Source organism: Bos javanicus, chromosome X (assembly GCF_032452875.1).
Source record: "Bos javanicus breed banteng chromosome X, ARS-OSU_banteng_1.0, whole genome shotgun sequence".
NCBI lineage: Eukaryota > Metazoa > Chordata > Mammalia > Artiodactyla > Bovidae > Bos > Bos javanicus.
The window spans coordinates 4,138,777-4,160,812 of NC_083897.1; the positions used below are offsets into that span (position 1 = coordinate 4,138,777).

The window sequence follows — 22,036 nt, forward strand, 5'->3', positions numbered from 1 at the left end:
GGCAGTTGAGGGCTACTCTCTAATGCGGTGCATTGCAGTGGCTTCTCTTGTGGAGCACGGGCTCTAGAGCATTCGAGCACAGTAGTGGTGGCACACAGGCTTAGTTGCCCTGAGGCATGTGGGTTCTTCCTGGACCGGGGATCTAACCCGTATCCCCTGCACTGGCAGGCAAATTCTTTACCCCTGAGCCATGAAGGAAGTCCCACTCAAGGTTTTGAGCCCCCCCCAGTCCATGGTGTGGACCAAGCTGAACTTACCAATCAGGAAATCCAGGGAAGGATTCTATTTTAGCTTCATTATTTCACTTCCAGGGTCTGAGATTTTCTAGGGGAGCTGCATCAGCACCAGATGACAGCATGGTGTTCAGTATGTGTGCTCTGTGTATGCCCTGTAGTAAGCACAGCACCCCATAATCAGAATTCAGGCAAATGTAGTTTTGTTTTTTGAAGACAACTCAAAACAAACTTCATTGCCCTATTTTGTATATATTTATAGGAACTATTCTCTTAATTTAAAAAGTCACTTTTCACATCTGTTTGGAGGGACCACACTCTTGTATTGCCTGATAAGATTGTTTCTGGTTCCTTCTTTTCCCCCTGCCCTTTGTTTCCGAGTATTTGCAGTTAAAATAGGAGCTTGGGGGACTGCCCCAGTGGTCTAGCGGCTGGGACTCTGCACTCCCAATGCAGGGGACCTGGATTTGATCCCTGGTCAGGGAACTAGATCCCACATGCTGTAACTAAGACCAGATGCAGTCAAATAAATAAAATTAAAAAAAAATAAGATCTTGGATTTTGATTGTCAGGCACTTCTGAGTTAGACCTCCAAGGTTCTCATTATATTTGTTTGAATCAAGATCCAGTTTACATGAATCTGGTTTATAAAAAAAGTTTTTCCCCTCAAACAGTTCATGTTGTTTCCATGCTAAGTCGCTTCAGTTGTGTCCAACTCTGTGTGACCCCATAGACTGTAGCCCGCCAGCCTTCTCTGTCCATGGGATTCTCCAGGCAAGAATACTGGAGTGGGTTGCCGTGCCCTTTTCCAGGGGATCTTCCTGACCCAGGGATTGAACCATGTCTCCTTCACTGGCAGGTGGATTCTTTACCACTGAGCCATGTGGGAAGCCCCTAGCCAGTTCATAATGTGAATGAGAAATGTCACCTGCCATATCAGTAAACAAAGGATGTTGCAGTCATCAAGCTGACAGCCACCGTGGCCCTCCCACAACAGTGCACCCTGAGGGGATTCAGGACTGAGAAAAGCTGGACAGCGGCCCAGATAGCTGAGGTGCCTTTCAAAGGAATGATTTCCATAAGCCCAGACTCTTGCATCTTCCCATACACAGAAAAGTGCTAAATATTTGGTTTTCTTGAATTAACAGTAATCTTTTGATATTCCAACTACCTGGTTTTTTATGTAGCTTGGCTCCTCCTTTACCTGTTTGGAGTCATCCCTCAGAACTATCTGAGAGACTTTCTGGCTTAAAGTCCTCAGTTTTGTCCACCAAATAAAACATTATTCCCAACTTTTAGGTTGTAAATTTTTTTAGTTGACAGTACCTTCTTTCTGGGCTTCCTTGATGGCTCAGATTGTAAAGAGTCCTCCTGCAATGTGGGAGACCTGGGTTCAATCTCTGGGTTGGGAAGATCCCCTGAACAAGGGAACAGCTACCTGCTCCAGTATTCTGGCCTGGAGAATTCCATGGACAGAGGAGCCTTGTGGGCTGCAGTCCATGGGGTCGCAAAGAGTTGAACATGACTGAGTGACTCTCACTTTTATTTGATCACCAACATTACTAGTTTGAAAGTTCACTGGCATGTATTCTTCATTGTGGAAAATTTTAGAAAGCAACACTACATCTAGAACTATTACTATTGTAATAGGCTGAATCTACTGCACTCCTTTATAAGATGATGCTTATATACAACTTTTTAGCCAAAATGAACATCTGCAAAGACAACCTACCTCAGTTCTATGTAGTTGTTGGTAGCCAGTTTCTAAAGATTTTTTTTTATTAATCCAGGTTATTTCTTATGTCAGAATAATTGATTTCTGATCTGTTTTTGGGATGTTTGAAATGTACCTTGAGAGAAGTTCTCTTTGGGGCACTAATTAAATTGGGGGATTAATTTTAGAAGACCTATTTCTTGGCAAACCTAGAGTAAGGGTAAATTATTAGCTACATCAATGTTTTGCTTATTTCTTTTCATTTTAAAGATATATTTATTTATTTGGCTGTATGAGGTCTTAGTTTTGGCACGTGGAATCTTTAGTGGTGGCGTGTCAAGTGATAGTTGGGGCATGTGGGATCTAGTTCCCCAACCAGGATCGAACCTGGGGCCTCCTGCACCAGGAGCTCAGAATCTTAGCCAGTGGACCACCGGAAAGTCCCTGTTTTGTTGATTTCTTATGCCTCATACCACCTCTCTGCCTTAATTCATCTGGCACCTGAAAGAAGTACAGACATGTTTTAAAAAAGAATGGAGCCTCTAGCTGCCATCTTGCGTTCCCGCGTGTGTGCGCCTAACCTCAGCTGGTCTGCCCGAGACCACCTGAGCGCCAACCCTAGTCCCCCGCGCGGCCCCATTTCCGCTCCAACAAGATGAAAGAAACTATCATGAACCAGGAGAAACTCGCCAAACTGCAGGCACAAGTGCGCATTGGTGGGAAAGGAACTGCTCGCAGAAAGAAGAAGGTGGTTCATAGAACAGCAACAGCAGATGACAAAAAACTTCAGTTCTCTTTAAAGAAGTTAGGGGTAAACAATATCTCTGGTATTGAAGAGGTGAATATGTTCACAAATCAAGGAACAGTGATCCACTTTAACAACCCTAAAGTTCAGGCATCTCTGGCAGCAAACACTTTCACCATTACGGGCCACGCTGAGACAAAGCAACTGACAGAAATGCTCCCCAGCATCTTAAACCAGCTTGGTGCCGACAGTCTGACCAGTTTAAGGAGACTGGCTGAAGCTCTGCCCAAACAATCTGTGGATGGAAAAGCACCCCTTGCCACTGGAGAGGAGGAGGATGATGAAGTTCCAGATCTTGTGGAGAATTTTGATGAGGCTTCCAAGAATGAAGCAAACTGAATTGAGTTAACTTCTGAAGAAGATAAATCTTGAAGAAGTTACTGGGAGCTGCTATTTTATATTATGACTGCTTTTTAAAATTTTGTTTATGGATCTGATAAAATCTAGATCTCTAATATTTTTAAGCCTAAGCCCCTGGACACTGCAGCTCTTTTCAGTTTTTGCTTATATACAATTCATTCTTTGCAGCTAATGAAGCTGAAGAAGCCTAAGAATAAAGTTTGAGACAAAGATAAATAAAATTCTTTGCCTAGTATATGGTTTTATTTTTTATTTCATTGATACCAATTTGTACACAGAAGGCAAAATTGTTTATAGACAGCTAATCATGGCATGTAATATGACTGCTAATCATGGATGGAATCTGATTAAAGATTTAAATGACCGTAAAAAAAAAAAAAAAAAAAAAAAAGAATGGAGACTTCACTGGCTGTTTATTGGTTAGCACTCCACACTTCTACTACAGGGCGCATGGATTCGATCCCTGGTAATGGAACTAAGATCCTGTGTGCTCCACTGCACCCCCCCCAAAAAAAATAATAAAACTGTATGATAAAGATACCAGCACTTACAGGATAGATATTCCCCCCCCCCCTTTTTTTGTTTCTCCCAGGCAGCCTGAGCATTTTAAAAAACAAGTGTTCTTCGTTAGTGTGTATCAGACTTACTGTAAGTGTTGATTGGAGGATTTGTGCTGAGTACTCTCTGGCTTTCAGTCACAGGTTGGAAAGGCTGAATGTGATCCTTTCCACTGTAGCCAGAGTGGAGAAAGGCTTAGGAGTGGGTCTGACAGTGTCCTGAAGCTTTCTTGTACAGGCCCTGTAGTTTGAGGGTCCTTAAAGTACTGAGAAACCTAATGTTTTAAAAAGGACAGTGGTGGGACTTCCCTGGTGGTCTGGTGACTAAGACTCCACACTCCCAGTGCAGGGAGCTGGGGTTCGATCCCTGGTCAGGGATCAAAGATCCAGCATGCTGCAACTAAAACCTGGTGCAGCCAAATAAATATAAGTAATAAAAATAAAAAAAAGATAGTGGTCAATACTAGGAAATAATAATTTTTTTTTTTACTTATTTGATTTTTTTTAATTTTTAATTTTTATTTTATTTTTTTAAAATTTTATTTTATTTTTAAACTTTACAATATTGCATTAGTTTTGCCAAATATCAAAATGAATCCACCACAGGTATACATATGTTCCCCATCCTGAACCCTCCTGGAAAAAAGAATTTTTGATTTCAAAATCATCTGGTGAGAATGACAGTGGGCATACATGGGAACATTCTCAAATTTCTCCCACTCCCAACAAGTCCTGATGTCTCTGGGTAGCAGTAACATCCTTCTCTCTGTGGAAGCCTGACATAACAAGCACTTTGTGACATTTGACACTCACAAGTGAAAAAAGTGGTAAGACGGAATAAAAATTAGAGCTTGTTTAGTCACTCAGTCGTGTCCTGTACAGCTCATGTCCTTACAGCTCAGTCATGAACTGTAGCCCGCCAGGCTCCTCTGCCCACGGGATTCTGCAGGCAAGAATACTGGAGTGGGCTGACATTTCCTTCTCCAGGGGATCTTTCCGACTCAGAGATCAAACCCACTTCTTTTGCATCTCCTGCATTGGCAGGTGGATTCTTTACCACTGAGCCACCTGGGAAGCCCAAAAAATTAGTGGACACTGTGGCAAAGAGTGTACACTTTCCTGAGAAAACAGTCTCCTTCATGTGTGAGCACAGAAGTGCTGTGAAACTGGTTTTTGATTAACTTCTATGAGAGGAAATTCTGATGTAACCACAGCACCTTATCTGTAGTCACTGAAATCTTTAATCACTTTTAGTATCAAACTTCATTTAAGGAGCCTCACATTACTAAAGATTACTCAACAAGAAGGGTTCAGCTGAGAGGAAATTAATGCTTTTTGAAAAGTAGGTCTGGTTTTCACTCTCCTAAATTTACTATTTTTCTTACCCTGGTCATTTCACACAAAGGAAACAATATGAATAAAGCAAAGGCACGACTGCTTCTTTGCAAAGAGTGATTATTGTGGAGCACTGCTTGGGAAAACATCTCCTTATTCTTACTTGGAGCACCATTAAACCAAGAGGTTCCCTTTTAGTGTTTAAGAGCAGAAATTGGATGTTGAAGGTGACAAAATTGAAGTTGTGATAGTACATCATGAGAAACACTGGGCTGGAGGAAGCACAAGCTGGAATCAAGATTACTGGGAGAAATATCAGTAACCACCCTTATGGCAGAAAGTGAAAAAGAACTAGAGAGCTTCTTGATAAAAGTGAAAGAGGACAGTGAAAAAGTTGGCTTAAAGTTCAACATTCAGAAAACTAAGATCATGGCATCTGGTCCCATCACTTCATGGGAAATAGATGGGGAAAAAGTGGAAACAGTGGCTGACTTTATTTTGGGGGGCTCCAAAATCATTGCAGATGGTGATTGCAGCCATGAAATTAAAAGACGCTTACTCCTTGGAAGGAAAGTTATGAGCAATCTAGATAGCATATTAAAAAGCAGAGACACTACTTTGTCAACAAAGGTCCGTCTAGTCAAGGCTATGGTTTTTCCAGTAGTCACGTATGGATGTGAGAGTTGGACTGTGAAGAAAGCTGAGTGCCGAAGAATTGATGCTTTTGAACTGTGGTGCTGGAGAAGACTCTTTAGAGTCCCTTGGACTGCAAGGAGATCCAACCAGTCCATCCTAAAGGATATCAGTCCTGGGTGTTCATTGGAAGGACTGATGCTGAAAATGAAACTCCAATACTTTGGCCACTTGATGCAAAGAGCTGACTCATTTGAAAAGACCTGATACTGGGAAAGATTGAGGGCAGGAGGAGAAGGGGAAGACAGAGGATGAGATGGTTGGATGGCATCACCAACTCAATGGACATGGGTTTGGGTGAACTCTGGGAGTTGGTGATGGACAGCGAGGCCTGGAGTGCTGCAATTCATGGGGTTGAAAAGAGTCGGGCATGACTAAGTGACTGAACTGAACTGAACGGAGCTGGGAAACAGTGAAGAATATGCTTTCCCAGGCTGGTGGGGGAGAAGGGTAAAAAGGGAGAAATGCCTTTTTCTGGCCTGATGGTCTGTTATGTTTCTTTTGAGGCAGCAGAACCTATGTGCCAAAAGGACTCCTATTCCCCCATCTTCTCCCCAGAGAGGACAGTGAACAGAATTTGGAGCACGTGGGATGAATGCTTGGCTATCACCTTCCAACAAATCCTTGCGAACAGCCTCCCAAGGGCAGATGGCCTTAGGATTCCAGTGTTCAGCTTGAACTTGTCAGCATGAACAGAGCTCATCCCTGTCTGGAAACACCCTGTTCTCACACTAGGGACTCATGCCACCCCATTGTGCTTATGTATGTGGTCCCAAAGGGACAGGGTGGGGATAAGGATGAGGGTGATGAGAGAGATGGAGAATGTATGGGTCAGTGCGAACTCACCATGGGTGCTTGGGAAACTTCTGGAAGGAGGCCACCTTGTCATTCTGTTGAAATGGCATTTCCTTAACAATTTTCACACACAACCCACTGGCCCCATTTGATACACAGAGTCAAATATATTGAGAATTTGTCTCTTTATTGCTAATACAAGTAGAGGAGTATGGGTGGCATGGGCAGCACGGGCAGCCCAGGTGTCAGTGGCACCAGAAGAACCCATCTCCATTATGGCTCCAAAACCAGGACGGGATCTTAGGACCCATTCAACAGGATGAGGTAAAGGTGCCTCATGGCAGCAGGTGGTGCTGGAGCTTGAACCACGGCTGCTCTCTCATTTCTCCGACTCTTGGCTCTTCTATTCTTAAACCAAACCTACAATCAGAGGGGAGAGAAGATTGGTTTAGGGTATTGAACAGTTAATGTTATAATACAAAAAGCATAGCTTGCAACTTTATATGACTGAGATTTCCAAGGGCATCAGGAGATGCTATTTCCTTCTTGCTAAAGTACCTCAGGAAAATTAAACCACCACACCCCCGCCCCCCTTTTCAGTTCACTCTTAATGAGCTCTGCTGTGGGCCCAGTTCTGGCATAAGATTATTATTTTTATCTCTCTTGATGAGATTTTCATATTCTAATTTTTTCCCAAGTATTGGATGCAGGTTTAATTTATAAATCGTTGTACCGGGTCCTTGCTATTGATAAAATGCCCAGTAACAGGATAAAGAATGGCCTCTATTCTGACAGCTGATCATCAGCCATCTGGCTACCTCCTGCCCTGTCCTCACTAGGGAGAGGGTCATCTTGTTGGGGGTGGATTTAGACATGGTAAGTAGTGGATCTATTTAAGGTCATACTGAGGGGAACGGCTCCCTATTTGAAAAGCCTATCTTTGGTGTGAAGTACATAATTAATAGGAAGGAACTTGTTGGATTTTTAAACAGAAGGATGTCTAAGGGGTCATTAGTCCTCTGAAAGGTCTTAAGAGTTAGAAAGGTGGTCTGGCAAAGGAGCCCAGGGTGGGTTGTGACTTGTCTCACTGGGAAATGAGAGTTGCTGAAGCTCTAGACACTGCCTTGATATTTTAGCCTGTAGTGTTAAGTTGAGATCAACTCAACCCAAGTTAACAAAGACTCTTGAAAACCTTAGGCCACCCAAGAGTGTAGAGGAAAGAGGCATACCATGGTCACCATTGTCAATCCTGCATGTTCCAACCTACCCCACCCTACAAATCTTCCTGGGCTTGGGACCAAGGCAGCTCACTCTGCTCTGGCTGGAGTTCCAGGATCCTGGACTGGAGCTGTTGGTGTCCAGCATGGCAGGTTATCCTAGGTGCTGCAACTCAACCAGGAGGTCCCAATCCCATCCCTTATTCTTAAGTCAAGAAGGTGGAACAGGCATTTTTGGAAGATAGTGGACAACAATGAGAGCAAGGGATCATTAAATGGCTCCTCCCTAAATATCTGCCCATTATATATTAATATAGATTTTTTTTATCAACATGGAACGCTCTCTAAGCAAGTTATATTATTAAGGTGAAGAACAGTGTGTATAAATATCATTTATATTTTTTAAAGAATATACACATAATTGCCTTTATATGCATTGAATACTTCTGTTAAGATTTATACAAAACCACTTTGCTGTACACCTGAAACTAACACAACAATGTAAATCAACTATACTCCAATAAAAACTAAAAAATAAGATTTATATGAAGCAAAGAATGGTTGCTTTGGGGAGGAGAACTATAGTTGGAGGGCAGGGTTGAAAATTAAGTCTGTCCACTATTTTTGCAAACAAACCAACGAAACTGTCAGACTTCACCGTCTCTCAATGTCCTAGTTAATGGGGGTTGACACTGTATTTAATCCTTTTGAAAGTTCCCAAACTGTAAAGTTTAAGTGACCCAAAGGGCCCTCTTTCCCTACCTGAGACCTCATTTTCATTCTTCTCTCTTAGGATTTGCAGTTTCTCTGCTGCATGGATAGTCTAAACCAGGCTGGTGTAACAGGGCTCATTTTAGGGGCTCGGGCTCTAAATGTACCACCAGTGGTCAAATCTCTGTAAACAGAATCAAAGCCCAAAGCTGGTTGTGCCCTAGGCTCACATTAGGTCTGTATTTCCAATACTGGTTTCACAAAATAGCTCTATTTGCAAGTGAAAGGTGGAAAATCATGTATTACTGAAAATTCATGCTGTACGGTTTGGAAATAGATGAGAATACTAAGTTTTCCCCTGATTTGTTTCCTGTGGCTCATATTCTCTTCAGAATACCACCAAAAGAGGACCATGTAAACCTGGGGAGGGAGAAAACAAGTCACTAAACTTTTTCTTTTCTTCTGCAAATGCCTGGGCAGCCTGAGAAAGTCTTCCTAACCTCCTTCTAACCTTTCCAACCTGAGCCAGGCCTGTGGGCCCAGGTTGGGGTGTTAGGATGCCGATACTCAAGAAGCTGACTGGTGGGCTGCTTTTCAGGCACCCTGCCACCGGCTCCGTAGCGCTGGTCCCTGGCTCACGCATGCACTCTGTAGCAAAGCTAATCAACTCTCGTCCTGGTTTTCTTTTCTTTTCGGGCAAATAAAGCTTTGATAAAAATTATGGTGTTTTTTGGTCACCTTTTGATTTCAGGACCTACAAATTAGTTATCACTGCCTGAGGGAATGAATAGTGTTTAAAATTAATATAGCTAGGAATCTACCCTGACATGAGGGCCACCCACCCCTCACCAAACAAATTCCATAAAACTCGCCTCTTCACCAACAAGGCGAGTGTAGGATGATATGAGAGAATAGCATTGAAACATGTGTATTACCATATGCAAAACAGATGACCAGTGCAAGTTTGATGCATGAAGCAGGGCACTCAAAGCAGGTGTGCTGGGACAATCCAGGGGAGTGGGGTGGGGAGGGAGGTGGGGGGGGGGGTTCAGGATGGTGGGACACATGTACACCCATGGCTGATTCATGTCGATGTGTGGCAAAAACCACCACACTATTGTAAAGTAATTAGCCTCCAATTAAAATAAACTAATTAAAAAAATAGTCCTACCAAAATGGGAAAAACATCCTTAGATGTTAGAAATTCCTCAAGAGAATACTCACTTATACATTTAGTAGATTCATAGTGTTGAATTTGGGTAGTATCTGTAATTCTTCTCTAACCTTTTCATACTTCTTGGGTCAATTAATATTAATTCAATTATTCTTTTTGCTCTTTTATTCTTTAGACAAATTTCCAAAGTTTGCAAACTTTCCCCCCATTCTCATCATAATGTGACTATTCTAGCAATGTTTTCAGATTGATACATCCAAGTATTCTAGAAAATTAAAATTTAGGGCTGCCACTCTCTATACTGCCATCCCAAACACTTAAAAACAAAAGAAGGAGGGCCAGGCAATTAGACTTTTAAACTATCTTCCCCTATCAGTCTCAGCTTAACTAAACATTTATTAGTCACTCACATGATGTGTTCTGTGGATAAATTACTCCTCACCCTGATATTTATCAATTCACTCATTTAGCAAAGAGTTTTAAATAATTTAGTACAATTGAACCCTCTTACAACCTGCTCCTCTGTATATTAATTTTAATACTTCCAAAGTCAGGCTGAGCCCCAACATGACTCCACACAGAAGTGCTCCCTAGAGGATACCACTGTTAGGAGGAGTTGAACCTTACTGAATATACACATATACATGTATGCTGCTGCTGCTGCTGCTGCTAAATCACTTCAGTCGTGTCCGACTCTGTGGGACCCCATAGACGGCAGCCCACCAGGCTCCTCTGTCCCTGGGATTCTCCAGGCAAGAGTACTGGAGTGAGTTGCCATTTCCTTCTCCAATGCAGGAAAATGAAAAGTGAAAGTGAAGTCGCTCAGTCGTGTCCAACTCCTAGCGACCCCATGGACTGTAGCCCACCAGGCTCCTCCATCCATGGGATTTTCCAGGCAAGAGTACTGGAGTGGGTTGCCATTGCCTTCTCCAATGTATATAGATATACGTATCTATGTTTGTAAATATATATATATTTAAATTTTATACACAGATTAGGGAAAGCATTTCGTTTTTTCTCTTCCTTTAGGAAATCATGTTCCCTCTGGTAACAGGAAATATGTATAAGCTGCAGTTTGCTACCCACAAAGACTACTAAAATCAAAACTTATTTGCCAACATAAAAAAGACAACATGAGAGTATCGAGAGTATCCAGGTCAAGGTGTTCAAATCCCCAAAGTTTTAGAATGGCTGCCCTGCCAAGTTTTTTTCAGGCTTACTGACCTGCACTCTGGTGGCAGTCACACCCAAGCGTCTCGCAATCTCCCTTCTGAGGAAAGAAAACCACAAGTGTTTAGTATTTGAGTTGTAGATAAAATGAAATATATAGATATATGTTTTATGCTTATTTTAAAATTTGTATTCTTCCCCCCTCTGAAAGAAGAATAGTGGTTATCAGGGACTGGGAGAAGGGGGGACCAGACTGTTCCTATGTAATGGGTTCATAGTTCCAGTTTTGCAAGAGGAAAAGAATTCTGGAGATGGTTTGGTGGTGATAGTTGCACAATAAGAATGCACTTATTTTAATATCATGGAAGTGTACAGTTAAAAATGGTAAAGGGGTTTCCTTGGTGTTTCAGTGGTAAAGACTCCGCCTGCCAATGCAGGAGAAATGGGTTTGATCCCGGATCAGGGAAGATTCCACATGCCACGGAGCAACCAAGCCTGGCCACAACTACCTAGTCTGTGCTCTAAAGCCTGGGAGCTGAAGGAACTGAAGCGCAGGTGCTGCAAACTACTGAAGCCAGGGGGCGCTCTAGCCCACGCTCCGCAGCAAAAGCCACGTAATGAAAAGCCCGCGCAACGAAAAGCCCGCGAACTGCAACTTAGAGAGTAGCGCGCACCCCGACCCCCTCTGCCTCAGCCTCTAGAGAAAAGTCCTATGCAACTAAGACCAAGTTCAAAATATATAAATGAAAAAAATTTTAAATGGTAAAGATAGCAAATTTTATATTATGTGTATTTTACTACAATAAAAATTCAGAAAAATAAATATATTAGTTTTATAAAGCATAAAATGGGCAAAGGATTTGAATAAGCACATTAAAGGATGTTCAACATCACTAAACAGGGAAATGCAGATCAACATCACAATGAGATACCACTTCACATTCATTAAGACGACTAATAATCAAAAAACAAACAAAAAAAGCATTGGCAAGAATGTGCAGAAATTAGAATCCTTGTACACTCCGAGTGGGAATGTAAAATGGTGCAGCCACTATGGAAAAGAGAACAGTAGCTCAAAAGGAAAAAAAATAAAAAACCACACCCTAAAATCGGAATTACCATATGATTCAGCAATTCCATTTCTGGGTATAAACCTCAAAGAATTGAAAACAGTGAGTCAGTTATTTGCACACCCATGCTCATAGCAGCGTTATTCACAATAGCCAAAAGGTAAAAGCAACCCAAGTGCTCATTAGTAAAGGAACAGATAAACAGCAGTATCCATGTATAATGGAGTATTACTCAGCCCTAAAAAGGAAGGAAATTTCGACATGTGCTCCAACATGGATGAATACTGAGGACATTATACTAAGTGAAATAAACCAGTTACAACAAGACAAACACTGTACAACTCCACTTATATGAAGCACCCAGAGTAGTGAAATTCATATAAAGAGAAAGTAGAAAGAAACATGGTCCTCAGAGGCTTGAGGGGGTGGGGGAGGTGGATGGTGGCTTGCCTTCCACATCCAGTTTTAGTTTTGCAAGATAAAAAATTCTGCAGCTTGCTTGCCCAACAATATTAATATCCTTAACACTACTGAACTGGACACTTAAATGAGCCCAAACCCACTGGGACCCAGCGCCCCCAGAGCCCGCCACATACCTGGTGAGTAAGTCCGGGTACTCAGTCTCCTGGAAGAGGTCCTCCAACTCCTGCAGCTGCGGGCCCGTGAACTTCCTGTTCTGCCTGCGACGGTGCGGCGGGCTCTCCGGCTGCTCGGCCTTGGCGACAGCCATCACCAAGCCTGGCTCCTCAGCTTGCTCCTCAGCTGGTTCCTCAGCTGCCTCCTGCTCTGGCTCCTGGTGGCCATTGCGACGCTGGTGGTTCCAGGTGCCACCTTGGTTCCAGTAGCCCATGTTGAGGAGGTTCATGTAATTCATGTTACCCACGAAGCTCAGACCTCCTCCTTCCACCGAGCAGCCTTCTTTGTCTTCTGGCACTAGATCCTCCACAAATGCAGGTCTTACATCCAAAGTGCAAGCTCTCAGGCAGTAGGGGCCACACTGGTGCTCCCCGGTCAGAGGCTCCATGGCTGGTGCGCTGTGGAAGCTCGGTGCCTCTACGAGCTCTGCTGAGTGCAAAGAGCTCGAGCGCCTCGGGCCTGTGCCTGGTACGGTATATAAAGGTCTGGGCTGGGTTCACCGCCCCCCACTCCGCGCTCCGCCTTGAACGATTGCTATTGGCTCTCTTTTTACCGCTAGCCACTAGGGGTGAGACTTGCTTAGGCGCGAAAGCGCTGGGGCGTGGCCCCCAAATGGGGACACCCAGGAATATCAGTGTGCTGGTGGGAGCACGGGTGTTGTGGAATTGGGGCTTTGGTTTACAGTTCAGTTCACTACTCCCCACTTGCAGAGTGTCCACCCTGAGGAAGGGGCTATCCTGGGTAATGCAAGCTGATTTTGAGGGGAGGAGTAGGGGAAGGGTGGGAGGCATGAGACCTCACAGTAATAGTAAGAGCCCTTGTGGGAAAGTTTGCAGTCTGTTACAGGGTCCAACCTTTAATATTTGGAAGCCTGCACATGCCACGGGCTAGTGATGAAGGTGAAACAATTAACTAGGGTACTGCTTTCTCTGAGTTTCTCCAGAGCACGCCATGTTCCTGCCGTTGCTGGGAGCAAGATCTCGCAGCTGGACTGCAAAGGATTCTGGGACAGATAAGCTCTGCAAGAAACTCCCTACAGTTGAGAAAATATAAGCACTCCAGGGTTTTAGCAATGTATGCACATCAGAGTGCAGGTGTGCACCACAGCCCTGGGCTTAGTGTATCCAAGAACGTTTGCCTTGCACGGGCTCACAACAGCACAGTGCAGTTAGCATCTGTTGCTGTGCTCCAGCCCAGCATCTCTGGTGCAGGTCTTCTGCACAAGTTCAGTCCGTCCTGTGCTGAGCTCCTACTGGGAACCCAGGTGAATTTCCCCCTTTCCCCCTCCCTTTCGATAGGAATAGCATTCCAATCTCTTGCTTAGGACAAAATTACATTTTATTTATTGTCAAATAAAAGAGATCCAGGCCAGATTGAGAACACTATGGTTCCCCCTTCAAGTTGTGTTTTGTAGATGCTCTGGGAGGTGTTAATATCCTGAATATTCAAAATAGCTTCTCATAATAGGCCCTATGCTTAGTATCATATATGATTTATCCTGTTTTTACCGTCACAACCACCATTGTCTTCAGCATCCTTTTATGAAAGAAATTTAATTATTTTTGTAGGATCACAGGGCTTAAGCACCTCATTTGCTGTGCCTGATAGATAAGTGCCCCCTGCCTCATGTTTCTGGAGAATGTCTAAGAAATCATCTAAAAGGGGGCAATTGAACAATTTACTTTAAAAAATACGTCAAGAGATGGCAATCCTACAGCCTCCCTGACTTTAACCAAGATATTCCATCCTCAGACTAACTCTTGCTGGGTTATGCAGGCCTCCTCATCTCTTGGCTAGATTCTGTGTGATGATTTTTGGCCTTGGAGCAGTTATTACATGAGAGACCTACACAGGTTCTCCTCAAGGTTTGCATTAGACTAGCTAGGACATCTGTGACACTTCAGGGGGTGTGCATGCGTGCATGCTAAGTCCCTTCAGTTGTGTCTGACTCTTTGAGACCCTATGGACTGTAGCCCTGCCAGGCTCCTCTGTCCATGGGATTATCCAGGCAAGAATACTGGAGTGGGTTATCATGCCCTCCTCCACGGCCGAAGGTGTCCTCCAGTGTTATCTAACCTCCAGGCACCTGTGTATCCCAGGTAACTATTGCCCTGCTACCGCTGTTGCTAAGTCACTTCAGTCGTGTCCGACTCTGTGCAACCCCATAGACGGCAGCCCACCAGGCTCCCCGTCCCTGGGATTCTCCAGGCAAGAACACTAGAGTGGGTTGCCATTTCCTTCTCCAATGCATGAAAGTGAAAAGTGAAAGTGAAGTCTCTCAGTCGTGTCCGACTCTTAGGGACCCCAAGGACTATTGCCCTACAGTCATGGTAATATTTTTATTTAAAAATTTAAAGTTAAATTTAATATAATGTTAATTTTTAAATAAAAAATTAGAAATGGAGCCACATTCTAAGCAAAGGTAGATGGGAATCATAATCTGATGGAACCAATTTATGAAAGCAATGGCTCTGGAGCCAGAATGACTGCATGCATCTAAACCGTAGCTTTGTTCATTCACGGGCAAGCTGGCTAATCTGGTGAGCTGCTTATTCTTTGCCTTGGTTCAATTATCTTTAAAACGAGGATAACAATTATAACTACCAAGTGAAACGAGGTGTTGTGAGGATCAATAGAGGCGGGAATAATAAAACTTCACGAATGACCACACATTTCCTACTTTAATCACTTTTTTATTTTTTTAACGAATGCCCCACATAAGCAGTTAGGTGAAGAAGCTAAGAGTCAGACAGGTTCATGCCCGGCCCACAACACATGGCAAGTCAGGCTTTGGCCTTGCTCTCCTGATTGCCTCCTTTACATTATTGGTGGTGTTTTTTTCTCCCCATAATGTGTATTTCTTCCTGTTTTCTCTTTTTTTCCCCCATCTCATCATTTTTTTCCCTCCTTCCTCTTTCTTAACTGAGGATAGAACCCAAGGATCACATTTAGCCCAGTGGGTGTCAGTCAGTTAAAGGGGCAAGTGGTCAAGTCCTGTTGTGCTGATGCCCTGGATGCTGCAAAGGGCAGGGGCCTTTCTCTGCTCTGAATCACCATGAAAACCATGGTCTCCAGCATTGTCTCTGGCTAGCAACTGACTCAACTGGTCTGCCTCTCTATTTATTTTTTATTTCTTAAAACACTTTTATTTTTTAAAAATATTTATTTATTTGGCTGCACTGGGTCTTAGTTGCCACACTCAGGATTCTCCATCTTCATTGCAGCATGCGGGATCTTTTAGTTTCGGCATACAAACTCTTAGCTGCAGCATGTGGGATCTATTGATCGTTTACCCACCAGGGATCCGAACCTGAGCCTCGTGCCTTAGGAGCACAAAGTCTTAGCCATTGGACCACTAGGGAAGTCCCTGCTTTTCCATTTAATGGGCCAAAAACTTAAAAAAAAAAACCCAAACAAATAACTAATATCTGTAAATATATGCAGGAAGTTTAAAAAAGAATAGAACACCACTTCAGAGTACACACTGTCTCCCCCAAAATAAAGGGTATATAAGTTGTCCACCCTTAGAAAGTGTCTCCATGTCTTTCCTCATGGCAGACTCTCTAAGGGTTTTTCTTTGGGATTTGGCTTATTGGGGGCAGGGGTAGGGGAGGCTGTGTAATTATGAGTCTGTATTATGCAGAAAGAGGCCCACATAGACTAAGCTTCCTGATATCCTGAATTGTGAGTGGAGGCTTGTAGCCAGTATGCCCTCACTGTGAATCTCCCTACACTGCCCCTCTTCACCTTTTCTCCCCCAGGGCCTAATTCTGTGCTCAAAGTCCTTTGCTTGTCCTAATAGCACTCTATTTTGCCAACAGAAAGGGTCTCTCTTGCCTAGTCAAAGGTAATCAATCTCAGACTAGCAGATTCTGCCCAGTGTTTATTTTCCCCTGAAGATTCTTCTAACTTATTCAAAGGCTTCTATCACTGTACTTAATCAAAGATGAGGCTTTCAGAACATCAGAAGGCGTAGGCTAAGAAGCAACCAGTTCTGAGTATTGGACAAGTCCTTTATTTTTCTGGACACTGAGCCAGATCAGATGTTTACACAAGATTTAGTTCAGCTCAGTTGCTCAGACGTGTCCGACTCTTTGCGACACCATGAATCGCAGCACACCAGGCCTCCCTGTCCATCACCAACTCCCAGAGTCCACCCAAACCCAAGTCCATCGAGTCGGTGATGCCATCCAACCATCTCATCCTCTGTCGTCCCCTTCTCCTCCTGCCCTCAATCTTTCCCAGCATCAGGGTCTTTTCCAATGAGTCAGCTCTTTGCATCAGGTGGCCAAAGTATAGGAGTTTCAGCTTCAACATCAGTCCTTCCAATGAACACCCAGGACTGATCTCCTTTAGGATGGACTGGTTGGATCTCCTTGCAGTCCAAGGGACTCTCAAGAGTCTTCTCCAACACTACAGTTCAAAATCATCAATTCTTTTGCACTCAGATTTCTTTATAGTCCAACTCTCACATCCATACATGACCACTGGAAAAACCATAAGCTTGATTAGACAGACCTTTGTTGGCAAAGTAATGTCTCTGCTTTTTAATATGCTGTGTAGGTTGGTCATAACTTTCCTTCCAAGGAGTAAGCGTCTTTTAATTTCATGGCTGCAATCACCATCTGCAGTGATTTTGGAGCCCAGAAAAATAAAGTCAGCCACTGTTTCCACTGTTTCCTCATCTATTTCCCATGAAGTGATGGGACCAGATGCCATGATCTTCGTTTTCTGAATGTTGAGTTTTAAGCCAATTTTTCACTCTCCTCTTCCACTTTCATCAAGAGGTTCTTTAGTTCTTCTTCACTTTCTGCCATAAGGGTGGTGTCATCTGCATATCTGAGGTTATTGATATTTCTCCCGGCAATCTTGATTCCAGCTTGTGCTTCCTCCAGCCCAGCATTTCTCATGATGTACTCTGCATATAAGTTAAATACACAAGATTAGTTCTTAGGGATTGTCCAGGTGGACTTGAAATTCCACAATTCTATCCATCTAGGGTCACAGCAAACTATTGCCTTTTGTATAATCCTATTAACACTGTCCCATATACACCATTAAAATAACTTTTGTTGAAAGTGATAAATCTTTGAAAATGGGCACAAAATTTTCATTTCACATATATTTCTTTAACACTTGGGTAGTGCTTACTATGCATAAGGCATTGTTCTAAATGCTTTCCAAATATTAAATCATTTTTCTTCATTATAGCATTAATTGGGAAGGACCCCATGTAAGCATTCTTGGGGATACTAAGCACTGGGCAGGGGTCTACACTTGTACTCTGATATGGATTCATCACCAAAACTCTGGGCACTTGGACTTTTTCAAGGGGTGCATTTGGTTTCTGGCAGAGTACATCTGAGCACCCAGAGTGCTGGACAAACCCTGCCCCAAGATCCTGTTCTCAAAGCTCCAGGTAGCATGAGGGCTTTGATTTCAGCATCACTGCAAATATTCAAAGCAAGCAGCCTCCAACAAATCATTTCTATTGAATTACTATCTCTTTTAGGATTACTGGGGCTTCACTCGTGGCTCAGGTGGTAAAGAATCTGCCTATAATGCAGGAGACCTGGGTTTGATCCCTCGGTGGGGAAGATCCTCCTGGAGAAGGGAATGGTAACCCACTCCAGTATTCTTGCCTGGAAAATCCCATGGACAGAGGATTCTGGTGGGCTACAGTCCATGCGGTCACAAAGAGTTGGACACGACTGAGAGACTAACACTTTCACCTTTCTTTAGGATTACTGGCTGCAAGGTATGGAGAGCTGGGTTGAAAGTCACCTCCAAACTTCTCCAAGACTAGATTGAAATCTTCTCCTGTTTCCTCTGTGTGCCCAAATCAGCTTGTAAAATCAAATAGAGCTCCTTCTTCTGGGCAGAGACCCCACCAAGTCTAAGCTCCAACATTCATTCAGAGCCCCATTCAGTGCACATGCACACACCGCCCCATACACCCTTCTGCTTTCTAAACTCAGGACTTCGTGGATCAGAAACCTTTTGATGGCTTTGTAAAATTTTGTGCACGTGTGCTCAGTTGCTCAGTCGTGTATGACTCTTAGTAACCCCTATGGACTGTAGCCTGCAAGGTTCCTCCATCCATGGGACTCTCCAGGAAAGAATACTGGAGCCATTTTCCTCCTCCAGGGGATCTTCCTGACCCACAGATGGAACCCGTGTCTCCTACATTGGCAGGAGGACTCTTTACCACTGAGCCACCTGGGAAGCCCTATATATATATATATATAGTGCATTGATAAGAAATGTTATAAAGAGAATGTTGTTAATAAATCTTGTCAGTCTCAAATTATATTTTATATAATAAAAAATTATATTTTATAAATATATATAAATAATGTATAAAATATTTATAAAATGAAATTATATCAATAAACCATATTTTATATTTATATTTTAATTTATCAGATCAGTCTCTCAATCGTGTCCGACTCTTTGCGACTCCATGAATCGCAGCACGCCAGGCCTCCCTGTCTATCACCAACTCCCGGAGTTCACTCAGACTCATGTCCATCGAGTCAGTGATGCCATCCAGCCATCTCATCCTCTGTTGTCCCCTTCTCCTCCTGCCCCCAATCCCTCCCAGCATCAGAGTCTTTTCCAATGAGTCAACTCTTCGCATGAGGTGGCCAAAGTACTGGAGTTTCAGCTTTAGCATCATTCCTTCCAAAGAAATCTCAGGGCTTATCTCCTTCAGAATGGACTGGTTGGATCTCCTTGCAGTCCAAGGGACCCTCAAGAGTCTGCTCCAACACCACAGTTCAAAAGCATCAACTCTTCAGTGCTCAGCCTTCTTCAAAGTCCAACTCTCACATCCATACATGATCACAGGAAAAACCATAGCCTTGACTAGACGAACCTTTGATTTATATAGACATTGAAAACATATATATTTAAATAGTTCAATAATTATATAACTATGGTAAAGAATCCACCTGCAATGCAGGAGACCCGGGTTTGATTCCTGGGTGGGGAAGATCTCCTGGGGAAGGGAATGTAATCCACCCCAGTATTCTTGCCTGGGAAATCCTATGGCCAGAGGAGCCTGGAGGGATACAGTCCATGGGGTCACAAAGAGTCAGACACGACTGAGAGACTAAATAACAACAACACTAAGTTGTTGATAAGTTATAAAATAATGTTTGGATGTAATAGAGAGTGGCTGAGTGCTGCTCCTAGCACGTGTCCCATACTGTGGGGCTTCCCTGGTGGCTCAGACAGTAAAGAATCTGCCTGCAATGCCAGAGGCGTCGGTTCAATCCCTGAGTGGGGAAGATCCCCCTGGAGAAGGGAATGGCAACCCACTCTAGTATTCTAGGCTGGAAAATTCCATGGACGGAGGAGCCTAGAGGGCTACAGTCCATGGGGTCACAAAGAGTCAGACATGACTGAGTGACTTTCACTTAAATATTTATATGTGAATTATATTTATATTATATAAAATAAAATTCTTTAAAAAAAGTTTACATCATTTAATGTCAGCTAATTGCTGTAACAGATCTGAAAATTTATAAGATGCAAGTAAGATAGAAGTTTACTTTTTGCTTGTGTAACAATACTAGTATATGAACAGGTGAGCATGGTGTAAAATAATATACAATCCTTTATAAATATATAAGCCTGAGGCTGAACCTGAGGTTGACACTCTGTCAACTGAGACCAAACACCCCAAGAGACCCCCACTTGGCTTCTGCTTACACCTCTAGATGTGACCAAGCATTTCCTGAGAACTCAGCACGGAGCCCCCATCCACAGCCCTGAGCACAGGGAACTCCCGGCCAGTGCAGCCGCGATGAAACCGGATGGGAGTCCCAGAGCACTGGGAAGAAGTGCATGGTCAGTGCCTGGACGGTGACCTGCGCTTTACAGAACTCCAGGAAACGACCTTTCCCTAGGGCAGGGAGGAGACAGGATGCAGAGCTCCTGCCTCTGCTGCTCTCAGTTCCGGGCTCGCATGCCTGCTCCTGCCCTTGAACCCTAGCATCCAGTGCCCTGATCTAGGTGCCTTTCCTCCTTTCCAGATGCAGTTCCTCCTGTAATCCAGCGATCTGCAGGAAAAACGAGAAGACAGAAATACAGTCCAAATCTAAGAGCAGCCGCAACCACCTCAAACAGTGCAGGAGCTCCTGGCCCCACGGACAAAGAGCACCCTGAGGGCGCTGGGTTGAAGCCCACGGAGCCTGGGGACAGGCAGCAGTCCCTCTACTGCGCCACTTACATTCCATTGCAACAACAGGAGCGGAAGAGCGTTTTACAACCCGCTTGGACAAGTTTCAAGGTAAGTGGTCCACTCAGACGGTGCCCACCTTCCGGGGAGCACTGGCAGGGCCCAAGCCTCATTCTTTCTCCTGGAGCCTCTTTCGTCCCTTTCTGAGCCAAAGGCCAACTAGGGGCTCTTAAGGCCACTGATAAGAAGTGCATATCCGTTTAATTTTGGGGCTGCACCGTCCAGCTTGTGGGATCTTAGTTCCCCCACCAGGGACTGAACCTAGGCCCTCTGCAATGACAGTGTGGAATCCTAACCGCCAGGGAATTCCCAAGAAATGCTTTAAAGAGAATGTCTTTAATAAATCTTGTCAGCCTCAAAAGAATTTTAAAATATTTTAAATAAATTATGTAAATTTTATATAAAAAATTGTCCTTGGGCACCAGAGTGGAGGCCATTCTTCCTGGCACCAGGGTAGATATTTTCACGCAGCATTACAATGAATCAAGTGGCCAAACTTTGGCTTGATGCTAAATTTTTGTAAACAGTGTCTGATTCAAACCAAGGTCCTGATCAGGGTGAGGAGAGTAAGGCGTGGCCAGTTGTCCAGTGAAGGGTCAGATCCTGTCCTGATTTAAAATTTTGATAATTTGTTCATAATATTTTTGATTTAAAAAAATTGCAAAAGTGTTTTTCTCAGCAGATATCATTATCCTCATTTTCTTTATTTTTTGAAAATTTTTTACTGAAGTATAGTTGATTTACAATGCTGTGATACAACAAACAAAAATATCATTTATCTGGAATCCTGAGTTTTGGGGTCCCTGAAATTTATTTATTTATGTGGGATCTTTAGTTCCCCGCCCAGGGATCAGACCCCTGCCCCCTGCAGTGGAAGCGTGGAATCTTAACCACTGGGCTGCCAGGGAAGTCCCGGGTTCCTTGAAATTTAATGTGGAGAGAAAAACATTACTAAAGCAAGGCCACAATCTGGATATTACGGAACAATGTAGTGGGGGTGAAGAGTTGTGGGATAGATATTTGAAAGTAAGCATGAGGATTTCCCTGGGGGTCTGGTGGTTAGGACTTTGTGCTTCTACTGCAGGGGGCCGGCTGGATTCAATCCCTGGTCTGGGAACTAAGGTCTTGCTTTGTTTCCCACCCCCCAAAAAGCAAGCATGAATGGAACATGGTGTATTTCATTTCATCTACAACTTCAAACACTGGATATTTGTGGTTTTCTTCCCTCAGAAAGGAATTTGCAAGATGCATGTGTGTGCGTGAAGCCAGAATATAGGTCAGTAAACTTGAAGAAATTGTTGAGGCAGCCATTCTAAAACCT

The 22,036-nt window shown here is 43.5% G+C and overlaps 2 protein-coding genes across 2 annotated transcripts; one reads left to right on the plus strand and one right to left on the minus strand.

Annotated features, from left to right (window-relative positions):
• Positions 1-2,484: 2,484 nt before the first annotated feature.
• On the plus strand, positions 2,485-3,347 carry LOC133242420 (transcription factor BTF3-like). Its single transcript, XM_061408575.1, has one exon. The coding sequence runs from the start codon at positions 2,603-2,605 to the stop codon at positions 3,089-3,091; it is 489 nt and encodes a 162-aa protein (XP_061264559.1). The 5' UTR covers positions 2,485-2,602; the 3' UTR covers positions 3,092-3,347.
• A 3,313-nt stretch (positions 3,348-6,660) lies between these two features.
• LOC133243367 (rhox homeobox family member 1-like) lies at positions 6,661-12,960 on the minus strand. Its single transcript, XM_061410171.1, has 3 exons — positions 12,431-12,960; positions 10,819-10,864; positions 6,661-6,912 (listed from the first exon to the last, which is right to left on the minus strand). Exons 1-3 carry the CDS (start codon positions 12,856-12,858, stop codon positions 6,793-6,795), a joined length of 594 nt encoding a protein of 197 aa, XP_061266155.1. The 5' UTR covers positions 12,859-12,960; the 3' UTR covers positions 6,661-6,792.
• Positions 12,961-22,036: the final 9,076 nt, after the last annotated feature.